This window comes from Hemitrygon akajei, chromosome 12 (genome assembly GCF_048418815.1).
Source record: "Hemitrygon akajei chromosome 12, sHemAka1.3, whole genome shotgun sequence".
Taxonomy (NCBI): Eukaryota; Metazoa; Chordata; class Chondrichthyes; order Myliobatiformes; family Dasyatidae; genus Hemitrygon; species Hemitrygon akajei.
The window spans coordinates 115,242,424-115,259,326 of NC_133135.1; the positions used below are offsets into that span (position 1 = coordinate 115,242,424).

Here is a 16,903-nt window from a genome sequence, read left to right on the forward strand (position 1 = left end):
TGCTCCTATACCTTATGATATCTTAAATCTCATCACTAGCTCTCCCACCATTAAGTACATTTACAAGGAGTGCTGCCACAAGAAAGCAGCATCCATCATCAAGGTCCCATCATCCAGGCCATGCTCCCTTTTCGCTACTACCATCGTGCAGGAGGTACAGGAGCCTCAGGTCTCACACCACCAGTTTCAGGAACAGTTATTACCCCTTAACCATCTGACTTCTGAACTAGTGTGGATAATTTTACTAACCTCAACAGTGAATTGATTCCATAACCTACAGATTGTCTCACTTTCAAGGACTCCGCAACTCATGTTCTCATTATTACTTAATTACTTTTTTTTATTTTTTGCTGATTGGTTGTTATTTGTCTTTGTTATTTATGGTTTTCATAAATTCTAATTTATGTCTTTATTTTTCTGTAAGTGCCTGCAAGAAAATGAATTTCAAAGTATTATCTAGTATTGTTTGATTGTTATATGTCTTATCGTATGATGTGGCCAATCTTGGTCTTTTCATGACCATGGTTAGTCTTGGCAATTTTTTCTACAGAAGTGGTTTGCCATTCCCTTCTTCTGGGCAGTGTCTTTACAAGGCGGGTGACCCCAGCCATTATCAGTACTCTTCAGAGACTGTCTGCCTGGTGTCAGTGGTCACATAACCAGGACTTGTGATATGCACCGGCTGCTCATACGACCATCCACCACCTGCTCCCTTAGCTTCACGTGACCCTGATCGGGGGGGCTAAGCAGGTTTTTCCACCTTGCCCAAGGGTGACCTGCAGGTTAGCGGAGGAAAGATGTGCCTTACACCACTTTTGGTAGAGATCATCTCCCTGGTACATAGTACAGTTTTGATATTAAATTTACTTTTGAATTTTGTACAGTGGCAGGGTCTGACAGCTAAAGGGAGACTGGGGATGGGGTAGAGGTCGTCAATGTGTTTCAGAGTCAGTATTTAATATGCTGTCTTTTCTGTTTCAGTTACGCTAGGAGAGACAGCCCAACTTATGACCCATATAAAAGGTAATTACATTACACGGTTTGACGTGCGGATCAGAACACTGAAACTCTGTTCCATGTAGTGCTTCTCATTATAACAATTTAAAATGAATATTGTGTAGAAATGGGCTGGGTGTTTTGGTGGCAAGAGGAGAATGAAAACGAAGAGTTGTTTGTGTCAGTTTTTAAGTCATAGAGCAAGGAACAGGCCCTTCAGTCCATCCAGTCCCTGTGAAACTATTACTCTGCCTCGTCCTGATCTGTGCCTGAACCATAGCCTTCCATGCTCTCCCCACTTATCCAAACTTCAATCTTTAATGTTGAAGTTGAACCTGCAAGCACTACTTTTGCTGGCAGCTTGTTCCACACTTGCGCCACCCTCTTGAGTGAATAAGTCCCCCCCATGTTCCCCTTAACATTTCACCTTTCACCCTTAACCCAAGACCTCTAGTTGTAGTCCTACCCAACCTCAGTGGAAAAAAAAACTGTTTGTAGTTACCCTATAATTTTATATACCTCTAGCAAGTCTCCTCTCAATCTAAATGTTCCAAATATCTACAGGTGATAGGTGACATATACAAAATGGTAGAGAAACTCAACAGATCAGGAAGCATCTATAGAAATGAATAAACAATCAATGTTTTAGGCTGAGATCCTTAAAAGCAATGTTGGGGGAAATGAAATGGGATTAGTGTGGATGGGTGCTTGATGGTTAGAATGGACCTGACGGGCCAAACTGCCTGCTTCCATATGATGTCACTTGACACCTCTCCTGTTTGATCAGGAATGCACTGTTCTGTGCTATAGTACAATTTCACAGTAACTACATGCCTCTCAATGTTACTCAGACTTCATGATGAAGAACAGGTGATTTTTGATGTTCTAACCGACTCTTACAATTAACCTAACCCTTCCCTCCCAAATAGCCCTCCCATTTTTCTGTCATCCATGTGCCTGACTAAGAGTCTCTTAAATGTCTCCACTACAGGGGTTCCTAATCTTTTTTATGCCATAAAGCCTTACCTTCGACTGAGGGGTCTGTAAACCTGTATATGCCTCTACCACCAGTGCATTCCGTGCACCGATTGCTCTTTGTGTAAAAGAAAACTTACCTCTCACGCAACACACACAAAATGCTGCAGGAACTCAGCAGGTCAGGCAGCATCTGTGGAAATAAATAGGTAGTCAATTTTTCAGGTTACTCGGGACCCGAAGAAGGGTCTTAGCTAAAACATTGACTGTCTATTCACTTCCATAAATGCTGCCTGACCTGCTGAATTCCTCCAGAATATTGTATGTGTTGCTCTGGATTTCCAACAACTGCAGACTTCCTGGTGTTTACGATTTACCTCTCTCTACCCCCTACACTTTCCTCCAATCACTTTAACATAATGCCCTCTCATATTAGCCATTTCTGCCCTAGGAAAAAGTCTCTAGCTGTCCACTCGATTCTCCTGAGTGTTGGGAAATTGAGTTAACTCTTCGAATTAAATCAGTCTGCTGTTATACTTAATCTCCCAGTTGTGGATCTATCCACAGTGCTTGAGTGATCATAGTCTGATGTAACGATTTGTCCTGTGGCATTAAGTACAGTAACATTTGCTGATGTTGTAGGTCACAGTCTGAGTCCAGCTCAGGGACGAGGTCACGGTCGCGATCGAACTCGCCTACCCATGAGGAGAAGATCACCTACATCACAAGCTTTGGCGGCAGTGAGGACGAGGGCGGATCGATGGCGCAGACTGGGGTGACCTCTGCCAAGGCCCCAGTAGGCAGGCATCGGAACTCCAACACGCAGCAGGGCTCTGGCACAGGTCATGCCAGCTCCTCCCGGTCGGTAATTTTCAAAATCTTTCCTTTTCCATTCCCAAAGCCACTGATTTTGCTGCTAGAGGGAAAGGTCAGGACTTCCAAAGAGTGAAGCTTTTGCAGCCAATCATCTCATAACGTTCAGGCAGATTGGGAGAATGGGCAAAGAAGTGGCAGTTGGAATGCAGTGTGGTCATGCCCTTTGGTAGAAGGAATAAAGCTGTAGACTATTTTCTAAGCAAGGAGTGAATTCAGAAATCGGAGGTGCAAAGGGACTTGAGAGTCCTAGTGCAGGATTCCCTAAAGGTCAACTTGCAGGTTGCGTCGGTGGTAAGGAAAGCAAGTGCACTGTGGGCATTCATTTCAAGAGCACTAGAATATAAAAGCAAGGATTTGATGCTGAGGCTTTATAAGGCATTGGTAGATTGCTTTTGGAGTATTGTGAGCAGTTTTAGGCCTCTTCATCTAAGAAAAGATGTGCTGGCATCAACAGAGGTCCAGAGGAGGCTCATGAGAATGATCTCGGAAATGAAATGGTTAACATCCAAGGAGCATTAGATGCATTTGATGCACTCAATGGAGATTAGAAGAATGAGGGGCGATCTTATTGAAACCTGTCGAACATTGAAGGGGATAGATAGAGTGGATGTGGAGAGAATGTTTCCTACGGTGGGCGAGCCTCAGATCAGTGGTTACAGTTTCAGAATACAAGGGTGTTCCTTTTGAACAGAGATGAAGAATTTTTGTTGCCAGAGGGTGATGAATCTGTTGAATTTATTGCCACAGACAGCTGTGGAGGCGAAGTCATGGGGTATATTTGAAGTGGAGGTTGATACATTCTTGATTAGTTAGGGTGCTAATGGTTACAGGTAAAAGGAAGAAGAATGGGGTTGAGAGGGAAAATAAATCAGCCACGATTGAATAGCAAAACGGACTCGATGAGCTGAATGTCCTAATTCTACACCTATGTTTTATGATGCATAACCTTGCCCTGAGAAATGGCAACCTCTTGAGCGGTGTAGATTGTTTGCACTAACGAGCTGAGAAGAATAGGGCAATTGATACCAAACATGGCATCATCATCATAGAGGTAAGGTCAAGAGTTCAGTATAAACGAAGTTAGCTCAGTGACACAGCTAGTTGTAGCCTCACATTTCAGCAATCCTGAACACTGTTGCTGTCTGTGTGACCACATGAGGTTCTCATGGGAGCTCCAGTTTCCTCCCACGTCCCAGGGCTGTGTAGGTTGCTAGATTTAATTGGTCGCTGTATATTGCTGCTAATATCAGAGTGAATAGTTGAATCTTTGGGGAATTAAGAGAAAGCAAAATGGGATCTGTGTAAATTAGTACTCGAAGGATGGTGCAGTGGCTGAAGGGCTGGATTTTATGCTGTGTAACTCTGTGAAGACTTGTAATGTCCAAGGGAGCTAGTGATGGTATCTAGTTACTAGAACTTGGACTGTTGGTGTAGTAAGCCATGTGCCACTTGTGCTTCTTGCACCCACATGTCCATATGACATAGGAGCAGAAATAGGCCATTTGATAGGTCTGTTGTAACGTCACTGGAGAGACATTGAAGCTACAGAAGTATTCTATTCAACAAAAACACACAACAGGCATCAAATTGAGACACTCTTGGAGGAAGAGGCCTCCCCATCAAATAGCACATGACATTTTTATATGCTAAATATCAAAGCAAGACAATTCTATAGTTATAATGTATCTACAATGCTTCCTTTGATTTACACATAGTTGTCATATAGCTCCTTCTCTGCACTCACACTCCAGACACCCAAAATGTAGGTTAATCAGCATTGTCTGGTTTGTAATCAACTTCAGACCACAGCTTCAGGAATGCTTGTTCAAGGCTGCATGTTAAATTTAATCCATGCTCATGTCTGAAGATTGGTTGTTGGTGAAGCTAGTAGTTGCTATATACACTAACCCCAGAATACGTCTTAACATGACGCATTGAATCTGTTCCACTGAGCAAGAATGACAATAGAACATTAGGATGAAATGTTTTTGCTCAGTCATGTTAACCACAGTACGATTCGTTGCCTATTTGCAGTATTCCTCCTCTTGATGCTGTGGGACATGGAGCCTGAGTCCTAAATGGTCGTATACAGTATACAACCTGAAACTCTTATTCTTCGCAGACAACCATGAAACAGAAAAACCCCAAAGAATGAGTGACAGAAAAGTTACAACCCCAAAGCTCCCTCTCCCCTTCCCACGCACAAGTAGCAGCATAAAGCATCAGCCCTCGCCCCCCACTTGCTCCAGCAAAAGCACTGACCTCCTTTCCCCCTTGCAGGCAGTAGCAAAGCCCCCAAAGAGACCATGACCAAGAAGCCATCAAGAAACTACTATCCATTCTAACACTTCAGCGTGTCAGGCAGGCTGTCTTCTATAATCATAGAATGATACAGTGCGAAACAGGCCCTTCAGCCCACTGAGACTGCCTTGACCTTCAAGCACCTGCGCTTACACTGTCCACCACTAACCTATTTTATTATGTCTCGGAGAAATGTGGTTTCAAATGTTAATTGTCCAAGTCTGTGTTGTGCACCTGTATGACCCAAAAGAGGTGTAAAATTTAAAATGAGCTGAAGTACAGGCATATAGAAAAGCGAATGGACTAATGGGTGGTGGGGTGGAGATATGTCTATCAAAGGAGATGTAAGGTGCTCCTTCACTCTGATAGTCTGCAGGTCACCCTTGGGCAAAGTGTAGCACCTATTTAATGACCTGATCAGGGTCACTTGAAGCCTTGGGAGCAGGTGGTGGATGGTCATGTTAGCAGCTGATGTTTATCACAATTCCTGGTTATGTGACCACTGACACCAAGCAGACAATCTCTGAAGATAATGGCTAGGGTCACTCATCTTGTAAATACATTGCCCAGAAGAAGGCAGTGGCAAACCACTTCCATAAAATTTGCCAAGAATAATCATGGTCATGAGACCAAGATCGCCCACATTATAGGACATGGCATATGATGATGAATGAACTATACAGGGATTAAATCTGTACCTTCCATAATGTGTTAAACTAGTGTGGATCGTTCCACCTCTTTGCAGGGATTAGTAGGTCTGTTTGGTGTGTATATCAGAGTCGCCACACACGCCTTCACCAAAAGTGAAGCCAGTCTGCTGAAGAGCCCCAAGTCCATGGGGGTGAGTGGGGTTAAGTAGTCGAGCACACACTTTGACCTGTGCTACTGAGTATAGAGGCAGAGGTGGGCAGGTCTACTCAAGTACTAAGCCACGCAAGCAATGGCAATGAACAGGGAAAATAAGTGGCAGGGAGGGAGAGATGTCCTAATTATCAGTTGTAAGCCTGAAGTGCGCCCACGTCAGTGAAAGAGCTGGTGACTCAGCTCTGGATAACCATAGCCTGCTCCAGAGGGGATTATTTTTTTCATGACAGTAACGATAAACACTGTTGCCATCAGATTGAATTTCAAATCCCTTGTAATAAAGTTCAAAGTAAATTTTATTATTAAAGCACATATATATTAGCATATAGAACCCTGAGATTCATTTTCTTGTGGACATGCTTAATAAGGGCTATGGGTAACCCTAGGTAACTTCTAAAGTAAGTACATGTTCGGCTGAATTGTGGGCTGAAGGGCCTGTATTGTGTTGTAGATTTTCTATGTTCTATAAATCTATAGAATAATAATCATAACAGAGTCAATGAAAGACTGCCCAACTAGGGTATTCAACCAGAGTGCAGAAGACAACAAACTGCAAATACAAAAGTGAGAAACAATAATGATAATAAATAAATAAGTAATAAATATTGAGAACATGAGATGAAGAATCCTTGAAAGTGAGTCCATTGGTTGTGGGAACAGTTCAGTGATGGGACAAGTGAAGCTGGGTGAAGTTATCCGCTTTGGTTCAAGAGCCCGATGGTAATGACTGAACTTGGTGGTGTGAGTCCTAAAGTGTACCATTTTCCTGATGGCAGCAGCGAGGAGAGCGCATGACCTGGATGGTGGGGACCCTGATAATGGATGCTGCTTTCCTGCGATAATGTTTCAGGTGCTCAGTGGTGGGGAGGGTTTTACCCATGATGAACTGAGCAGTGTCAACCACTTTTTGCAGGATTTTCTGTGTAAGGGTATTGGTGTTTCCATACCAGGTTGTGATGCAGCCAGTTGATTTACTCTCCACTACGCATCTATAGAAGTTTGTCAAAGCTTTAGATGCCCGAATCTTTGTAAACTTCTAAGGAAATAGAGGCGCAGCTGTGTGTTCTTTATAATTGCACTTAAGTTCTGGGCCCAGGGGAGGTCCTCTGAAGTAATAATGCTGAGGAACTTGAAGATGCTAACCCTGTCCACGTCCGATCCTCCTATGAGGACTGGCTCATGGACCTCTGGTTTCCTTCTGAAGTCTGATCAGTTCCTGGAGGCATTGAGTGGCACCACTCAGCCATATGAGATGATATGGATTGTGAGGTCTCAGTAAACCTGGATTTACTATTTTAGTCTCTCTGCCCAGTGGATGTGATTGTTTGGTAATCTGAGCGGGATTAGAGGCCAGTGGGAAAGATGGTTTCCTACAACACAGTGTTATTTAACCTACAGTGTGACTTAAACTTACAGTATGTTATCATTAATTTGGGAGAGTGTGTCTTGAAGAAATATAGAAACATAGAAAAATTACAGCACAGTACAGGCTCTTCGGCCCACAATGCTGTGCCGAACATGTACTTACTTTAGAAATTACCTAGGGTTACCCATAGCCCTCTATTTTTCTAAGCTCCATGTACCTATCCAGGAGTCTCTTAAAAGACCGTATTGTAGCTGCCTCCACCACAGTCGCCAGCAGCCCATTCCATCACTCTCTGCATAAAAAACTTACCCCTGACATCTCCTCTGTACCTACTTCCAAGCACCTTAAAACTCGTAATAACCATTTCAGCCCTGGGGAAAAAGCCTCTGACTATCCACATGATCAATGCCTCTCATCATCTTATACACCTCTATCAGGTCACCTTTCATCCTCTATCGCTCTGAGGCAATGGGACAATCTGTAGTTTAACTTATAAACCTAAGAGATTCTGCAGATGCTGGGAATCTTAATGCTGGAGGAACTCAGCAGGTCAGAGAATATCTATGGAGAGGAAAGGTTATGGGCCAAAGTGGGCAAAATCTAGAATAAGTGTTTGATGGCTCTGGGCCTATACTCACTGGAGTTGAGAAGAATGAGGAGTGGCCTCATTGAAACCTATCGAATGATGAAAGGCCTTGATAGAGTGGATGTGGCGAGGATGTTTCCTATAGTGGGGAGTCCTAAGACCAGAGGACACAGCCTCAGAATAGAGGCTTTAGAACAGAGCTAGAAACATAGAAACTGAGGGATTTCTTTAGCCAGAGAGTGGTGAATCTGTGGAAGTCCTACTACAGGTTGCAGAGGAAGCCAAGTCATTTGGTATATTTATAAGTTATCGTATGTTATGTGTTCTTCTGTGCTTTAGACTCTGGTTTGGAGAAATGTTGTCTGGTTTCTATTTACATTATGTGGTTATATATGTTATATACATGTACATAGTTAAATGACAATGAACTTGACTTAAGGTAGAGCTTGATAGATTCTTGATTAGTCAGGGCATGGGGAGAAGGCAGGAGGGAAATGGACTAATTCTGCTCCTGTATCTTTGGTCTAGTAAGAAGGTAGAGAGAGGGGGTGAAGTACAAGCTAGCAGGTAATAGCTGACGCCAGGCGAGTGGATGGGTGGGGAGGCAGAATGAAATAAGCTGGGAGATGATAGGTGGAAGAGCTAAAGGGTTGAAGAAGATGGATTCTGATTGGAAAGGACAGTGGACTATGGGAGAAAGGGAAAGAGGAGGGGCACCAGATGAAGGTGATGAGAAGAGAAGGTGTGAAAAGGTCCAGAATTGGGAATGGAAACAGAGAAGGGGTAAGGGAGAATTTACTAGAAATTAGAGAAATTGATATGCATGCCATCGGGTTGGAGGCTACCCTGACAGAATATGTAATGGTGCTCCTGCAACCTGCATTTGGCCTCATGGTGGCCGTAGAGGAGGCCATGAACAGACATTATAGAATGGGAATGGGCAGTCGAACTGAAATGAGTGACCACTGGGAAATCTTGCAGTGGACAGTTTTACTTAAACATATGCATTACGATTAAAATGGGGCAATTTGTGACTTTAGTAGGATTGTGTGCAAGAAGTTTTTCAAGAGCTCGGGTAATAAAGGAAAGTATAAGGAAGTTGAGCTTGTTGTCTTTGGAAGCAGAGTTTGAGATGATCCAGCTGAGATTTTTAAGCTTGTAAATGAAAGTGGTATAATATTCAATGGACCAGTATCGCACAGGAACAGGCATTTCAGCCCATAAAGATGTACCAAATTCATTAACCTAATGATCCCTAATTACACTAATCTCTTCTGTCTGCATGTGGTCAATAACACTCGATTCTCTATATATTCACGTGCTTATCTAAGAGCCTGGTGTTTCTGAATCACTGAGTGTGTGTCCTCAGGCTCCTGTACCTCCTCCCTGATGGCAGCAATGAGAAGAAGTCATATCCTGGGTGGTGGGGGTGCTTAATGATGGATGCCACTTTTTTGAGGCATCGCTACCTGAAGATATCCTGGACACTACGGAGTCCTGGAGCTGACTAAATTGACAAGTTTGTGCAGTTTATTTTGATCCCATGCAGTAGACCCCCCTCCCCATACCAAATGGTGCTGCAGTCAGTTAGAATGTTCTCCAAGTTTTATCTGTAGAAATATGGGAGTGACTGATGATATACCAAATCTCCTCAAAGTCACTGTTGTGCCTTCTTTGTAGCTGCGTCAATATGTTGGGTCCAGGTTATGTCCTCAGAACTTGCAGGAACTTGAAATTGCTCACTCTTTCCACTTCTGATCCCTCTATGAGGACTGGTGTGTGTTCCCTCGCTTTACCCTTTCTGGAGTCCACAATCAGTTCTTTGGTCTTACTGACATTTGAATCCAATCAAACAGCTGATCTATCTCTCTCTGGTACACTATGGAAGTCTAGCTTACCTGTAGAATCAAAGCATTGAAGATAGCACCTAGCAATATTGCCATAGGGAATAGGAAGATCTCACAAATAGTTTACAGATGTGGATCAATACAAGGCCTACCGGGAGATGTACTGACATGTACTGAGGTCTCATGCAGCTGGATGGATTTGTTGTGCTCTAGAAAGCATCGGGTGGTATTCCAATTGTAAGGTCATGGGCCCAAAGCTGGAGTGAGGGGTTTCAGGACAGAAGGTTAGAAGGTAGTTTTCATTGCTGAGAGTGCAAATTTCAAACAGAGATGAGGCAGAATTTCTTTAGCCAGAAGATAGTGATCTGTGGAACACTTTGTCACAGACAACTGTGGAGGCTAAATCATTGAGTATATTTAAGGCAGAGGTTGGTAGCTCTTGATTAGTCAGGGCATTAACGGTTATGGGGAGAAGCAGGAGAGTGTGGTTTAGAAGGATGGTGTTGCTAGTTTCAAAAAAAAAGGTCCCTAAAACATGGCAATGAATCAAATGGATTTAATTCTGGAATAGTTTATTTTATGTAAGATTGAAGGAGTCAGACCTGCAGCTGAAACATTACTCTGGTACTTAGTCCGAACACCTCAGTTTTATGTGTTAGGTTTAAGGAGTACATTCCCCAGGGACCGCCACTGTGTTGTCTGAGTTGCATATGGGTACTGTATTGGGTGTAGTCTTGTGCTGCATCTTGAATGCTGTTCTACATTAGAGCCGCAAATGGTGTTATGTAGAAATGGGCAAGTTTGAACACACAGAAACCCAGCCAATGATTGCAGCGTCAAAGCTGTTAACCTACAGACATCATGTTAAGCTGAGAGCCTATTGCAGGGACATGAGACTGCTGGACATGGCTTCAGAAGAGAGCAAAGGAGTTCTCCACAGTATAAAAGCAGAAAGTGTCGTCAAAACATCCAGGGAGCGATAAATAGTTAATATTTCAGACTGATGATCTATTGTCAGTTCTGTCTTTACAACAGCGATTCCCAACCTTTTTTATACCATTAAGCAAGAGGTTCGTGAACCTCGGGTCAAGAACCCCTGCTTCAGGGGATGAATATTGGCTGTGATACAATGCTCCACACATCTAAAACCTTCCATGAATCCTTTGTCATCTTCATGAACCTCTAGAGGTGTCAGAATGTGCTGCCATTTAATGTAACCTTGCTTGACCTGAAAAATGTCACCTTCAAGAAAGCAAAAGTTTCTCAATGGAGTGTCGGAGTGAACAAAGTCACTGACTTATCTTGGCTCAAGCCAAATTCAATTTCAAACCCAAGCGAAGTGTTCTTGTTTCCCTGGATCTCCTTGTGTTTGTAATATTGTGCTTTTGTGGGTTTCAGCATACGAAAGCCTCAACAAATTCAGTTTTGGTGCCAGCAGACTATCGTTTTACTTTATTATGTTTCTCTCTATTCCTCAGGCGCCGCTCCTCTTCCTCTTCCTCATCACAGTCTCGATCAGGCTCTCGCAGCCACCGATCCCACGGGCACCGGCGGACGAGGGGCTACTCCCGCTCCCGGTCCCGCTCACGCAACAGGCACTACTCGCGATCGTATGGCCGCTACACCAGAGGAGGGTCCCGAGACGGGCGCCACTGCTCCCGCTCACACTCACGCTCGGCTGACAGGACACGCTACATCAGCTCCCGCAGTCGTGGCAGGAGATCCAGGTAGGGTATCCGCATCTGCTGCCCAGGTACAGATAGAACTGCACGGTTGGCATTACACTTTACAGCACACAGCTGTAAGATCAGCTGTGTGTAAGGAGTTTGTATGTTCTCCCCATGACCTCCATGTGCTCTGCTTCCCTCCCACATTCCAAAGACGTATGGCTTAGGGTTAATAAGCTGTGGGCATGCTGTGTTCACACTGGAAGCATGGCAACACTTGCTGGCTGCCTCCATTACACCTTCAGATTGTGTTGGTTGTTGACGCAAATGACACATTTCACTCTGTGTTTAGATGTTTCAGTGTACATGCAGTACAAAGCTAATCTCTTTAAAGCAGTAATGGGAGCAGATTTAACAAGCACCACTGATCCACGATGGCAGAGGGTTAACCTTATGATCTGGGTACTGTGATCTTGCTAGCTTTGAACAGCTTCCTGCAGTCATGGCAGGAGATCCAGGTATGGTGACAGATCTGCACTGGGAATAGGTGGGAAAATGATGGGGAAGATTAAACAAGCAGCACTATGTAAGAAGTGGGACTGAGGGGTTTTCAGAGAGGAAGCTTTGGAAGAGTGTTGAGATGGTAATGATAATGGTTTACTTGCTATGATCTTGTCTCGTTTTGAAGTCTCAAGGCAATGGGTTTTATAGAATTTAAATTCTTTTTCTTGTAAGAATTAAGGACGTAAAGTTCAGGGTAACTTTATTATCAAAATCCAATGTGAGGACTGCAGGAAATATTACATCGGCCAAAATGGGAAAAAACAACCCACAAGGATCCTTGAACATCAACAGTAAAGTGAAACGACCAACTCTCCCTTGTCTCTACCCATGAGGATGGAGAGGGCATAAATTTGATTGGGCATCAGTGAAAGTCATGGCACAAGCAAACGTGGTGTTCATGAGGATTCCTAGAAGCATAGTTTTCCTTGAGCAGTTCCGTAAACAGACATGTAGACCGATGTATGCGCCAATGTGGGCAAAATTCAAGAGAACACACGGAGTTCACCACGCTACTAATCAGTGGTGGGATCTCCCTGCGTCACAATTGAATTTCCATAATGACAACCAATTAGCTGATAAATATGTAAAGACCAAGCGTTCAGAGGACACACCACAATCAACCGTGCACAGATGATGTCTCTTGATATGGTGATGAAGCATTTGCAAACGGATTGTCAAGGTTGGAGAAGAACTCAACCCAATTATCAAAGTGTGTGTATGTGTATATATATCACCATTTACTACCCTGAGATTCACTTTCTTGCAGGCATTCACAGTAAATACGAAGAAGTACAATGCAATCAATGAAAAAATATGCCCACAAATAAAGCCTGACAAGCAATGTGCAAAAGAAAGCAAACTGAGATACATTTAAAAAAAAAAATTAAAAATAAATAATTAATACTGAGAAATGAGTTATAGAGTCCTTGAAAGTGTTTGTAAGTTGTGTTCAGAATTGTGGTGAGTGGTTCAGTAGCCTGATGGTTGTAGGGTAATAACTGTCCTGAAGCTGGTGATGTAGGACGTAAGGGTACTGTACCTCCTTCCTTATGGTAGCAGTGAAAAGAGAGCATGCCGTGGATGGATCAAAATAAAAGAATGTTGGAGGAACTCAGCAGGTCAGGCAGCATCTATGGAAATGAATAAATAGTCGACGTTTCAGCCAAGACCCTTTTGATGAATGCTACTTTCTTGTGGTATTGCTGCTTGTAGATGTGCTCAGTAGTGGGAAGGGCTTTTCCCGTGATGGACTGGGCTGTATCCACCTCGTTCATGGACATTGGTGTTTCCGTGTCAGGCTACCCAGTTTCCCTCGGGATCAATAAAGTATGTCTGTCTGTCTAAAATGCAACCAGACAAAGTTATAAGTAATAACTCAAACAATTTTATGTCTGTAATAATAAGACAAACCACCTTAGATGTGCAAACTAGTTGTAAGGGCAACATTCACCAGAAACTATCACCTTGTTTACTGAGCTGTTAACAGGCACTTAGGTTGGGTATTAAACTGATGGTCTACCTTGAATGCTTTCCTGCATTATAACTGAGAAGCAAGTGTCATTGTAGATGGAACCTTCTGGTACCAGAGCCACTGGTTGCACCAGCAGAGGACTTAACTTTCATTTGCAGCATTCACTTAATGTTAACAGAAAGCAAGATTTGAAGTCATCAAGGCTTTTCATAGAATAAATATTGAGATGCTTCTACACTCAGTGGGCACATTATTAGATACCTCCACTACCTAATAAAGTGGGCACTGAGTGTATGTTCATGGTCTGCTGCTGTAGCCCATGTTTCACATGTGCATTCAGAAATGCTCTTCTGCACACCACTGTTGTAACGCGTGGTTATTTGAGTTACTGCCACCTTCCTGTCAGCTTGAACCAGTCTGGCCATTCTTCTCTGACCCACAGAACTGCCACTCACAGAATGTTTTTTGATTGTCGCACCACTCTCCAACCACTAGGGCAGGGGTTTCCAACATGGGGTCCACAGACTTCTTGGTTAATGGTAGGAGTTAGGGAACCCCTGCTCTAGCAACTGTTTTGTGTGAAAAATCTCAGGCGATCAGCAGATTCTGAAATACTTCTGTCTGGAGGAGAGACTGGGGAGACGAGGCTTGGTGTGTTCTGTCTGGAGGAGAGACTGGGGAGACAAGGCTCAGTCTGGAGGAGAGACTGGGAGACGAGGCTTGGTGTGTTCTGTCTGGAGGAGAGACTGTAGAGACGAGGCTTGGTGTGTTCTGTCTGGAGAAGAGACTGGGGAGATGAGGCTCAGTCTGTTCTGTCTGGAGGAGAGACTGGGGAGACGAGGCTCAGTCTGGAGGAGAGACTGGGGAGACGAGGCTTGGTGTGTTCTGTCTGGAGGAGAGACTGGGGAGGCTCGGGTCAGTCGGTTCAGTCTGGATGTCCGGAGGAGAGACTGGCTTGATCTGTTCTGTCTGAAGGAGAGACTAGGGAGACTCTGTGTGTTCTGTCTGGAGGAGAGACTGGGGAGGCTTGGGTCGGTCTGTTCTGCCTGGAGGGTGAAGCTGGGTCTGTTCTTCTGGAGGAGAGACTGGGGAGGCTCAGTCTGTCTATCAGCAGAGTCAACAGAGCTCTACGAAGAAGAGGTGTTTTTCGGAAGTCAGCAGCGATTATTTAAAAAGAGAGCTTCGAGGACGTTTGTCCATTGTATAGGGCCTATCAGCGGTGTCAACAGAGCTCTACGAACTAAGTAAAAGTACAGAAGGGATAAGTGGAGTAGGCCAGTGACGAGAGTAGAAACAACAGCTTTAGCTCAAAGGAGGCTTCAGCTCTGTGTAAAGTGTCTGTTTAGGTTTCCTTTTTATCTTTTTTCCCCCTTGTTACTGTACAATTGAAATGGCTATGGTGTTGGAGAACTGGAAGACCTAGAGTCTCCTGGGAAGCTACACCTGCATGAAATGCATCCTGCTGGAGCTCCTTGAAGACCGTGCTAAGGATCTGGAGCAGCAACTGAATGACCTTTGGCTTGTACTGGAGAGTGAGGAGATAATCGATCAAAGTTACAGGGAAGTAGTCACCCTGAAGTTCAGGAGGCAAGTAGCTGGGTGACCAGCAGGTGAAATGGAAATAGGCAGTTAGAACAGAGCACCCCTGTGGTCATTCCCCTCAAAAACAAGTATACCGATTTGGATACTTTTGTGGGGGATGACCTCCTGGGAGAATGCCACGGTGATCAGGTTACAGGCACTGAGGTATAATGTTGTGGCAATCACTGAATCGTGGCCAAAGGATGGTTGTAATTGGGAGCTGAATGTCCAAGGTTACACATTATATCGGAGGGATAGGAAGGTAGGCAGAGGGGGTGGTGTGGCTCTACTGGTAAAGAATGGCATCAAATCAGTAGGTGACATAGGATTGAAAGATGTTGAATCCTTGTGGGTTGAGTTAAGAAACCGCAAGGGTAAAAGGACGTTGATGGCAGTTATATACAGGCCTCCCAACAGTGGCTGGGAGGTGGACCACAGATTACAACAGGAACTAGAAAAGGCGAGTCAAAAGGCCAATGTATGGTAGTCATGGGTGATATTAACATGCAGTTTGATTGGGAAAATCAGGTTAGAAATGGATCTCAAGAGTGAGTTTGTTGAATGGCTAAGAGATGGTTTTTTTAGAGCAGTTTGTTGTTGAGCCGACTAGGGGATCAGCTATACTGGATTGGGTGTTGTGTAATGAACTGGAGGCGATTAGGGAGCTTAAGGTAAAAGAACCCTTAGGAACCAGTGATCACAATATGATTGAGTTCAACTTGAAATCTGAAGGTTTTAAAGGTAGACAGACAGACATACTTTATTGATCCCGAAGGAAATTGGGTACATTTAATGTCAGAGAAATGTATATAATATACATTCTAAAATTCTTTTTCTTTGCAACCATTCGCAGAAACAGAGGAATGCCCCAAAGAATGAATGACAGTTAGATGTTAAAACCCCAAAGCTCACCCCCCAGTTCCCCCCCACCTATAAGCAGCAGCAAAGCAACGATCCCTCCCACCCCACCAGCAAAAAAAAAGCAATGGTGTCCTCCCCCCCCCACTGAGTGCTCAAGTGTGCAGCAAAGCATCAGTAAAGACACAGACTTGCAGTGCCCCAAGGTCTAGTCGCTCACCCGGTAATTCAACATAGCACAGGCTGTCTCTCTCTCCCTAATAAACGAAAAAGAAGTGTCCCTGTTTCACAGCGAGAGTGGAGACATAACAAACAACTCGTTGATTTACGATGTTAAAAGTCTGTTGCGTTTTTTCTGAGCTCTGTGCCCAAACAACTCAGATCTCTGGGCAGAAGCTAGCTTGCTGCTTTTGATCTTCCGTGTACTCCCACAACACACTAGTTTCCTGCGGAGGCACCGACCTCAAGCTTCTAGAGCCATAAAATCCCGGAACCCTGAAGGCGCACTAGTCTTCTGGGCCGTGTCCTTTGTATATTGATTAGCAGCCAGTCGTGAGACCCGAGAGCAGGTCCCATTCCCGCAAAGAACCAAAGTCGGCGTGTAACTCCAGGTCAGAGTCTTTAAAAGAATTCTGCAAGGGAAAAATAGAGATATTAAAGATGGAAATAGAGCTGTTTTTGAAGATGCAAGCAAAGGAGTTGCCGTTAGGCACCATCGTCCTCCTGAGCTTCACCCATTCCTTCTCCCTTCTCAGTGGTGAAGAAGAGTCTTGGCCAGAAATGTTGACTATATATTCATTTCTGTAGACACTGCCTGACCTGCTGAGTTCCTCCAACATTTTGTGTGTGTTGCTTTAGAAATTTATGACACCGGAGTGATTTTATTTATTTATTTAGTGATCCAGCATGATAACGGCCTTCTGGCCCAATGGCACCCAATTTCATCCTACT

At 44.0% G+C, this 16,903-nt stretch overlaps 1 protein-coding gene across 3 annotated transcripts in view; it reads left to right on the forward strand.

Moving 5' to 3' along the window:
• clasrp (CLK4-associating serine/arginine rich protein) overlaps positions 1-16,903 on the forward strand; it is a 117,348-nt gene that overhangs the window by 50,476 nt on the left and 49,969 nt on the right. For all 3 annotated transcript variants that reach the window (XR_012101136.1, XR_012101135.1, XM_073063889.1), the window contains exons 11-13: positions 982-1,023; positions 2,614-2,832; positions 11,290-11,538. Coding sequence is in view for 1 of the 3 variants with exons in the window: in XM_073063889.1 (XP_072919990.1) it covers positions 982-1,023; positions 2,614-2,832; positions 11,290-11,538 (510 nt within the window). In the remaining 2 variants the exon portion in view is untranslated. The remainder of the gene's footprint in view (positions 1-981; positions 1,024-2,613; positions 2,833-11,289; positions 11,539-16,903) is intronic.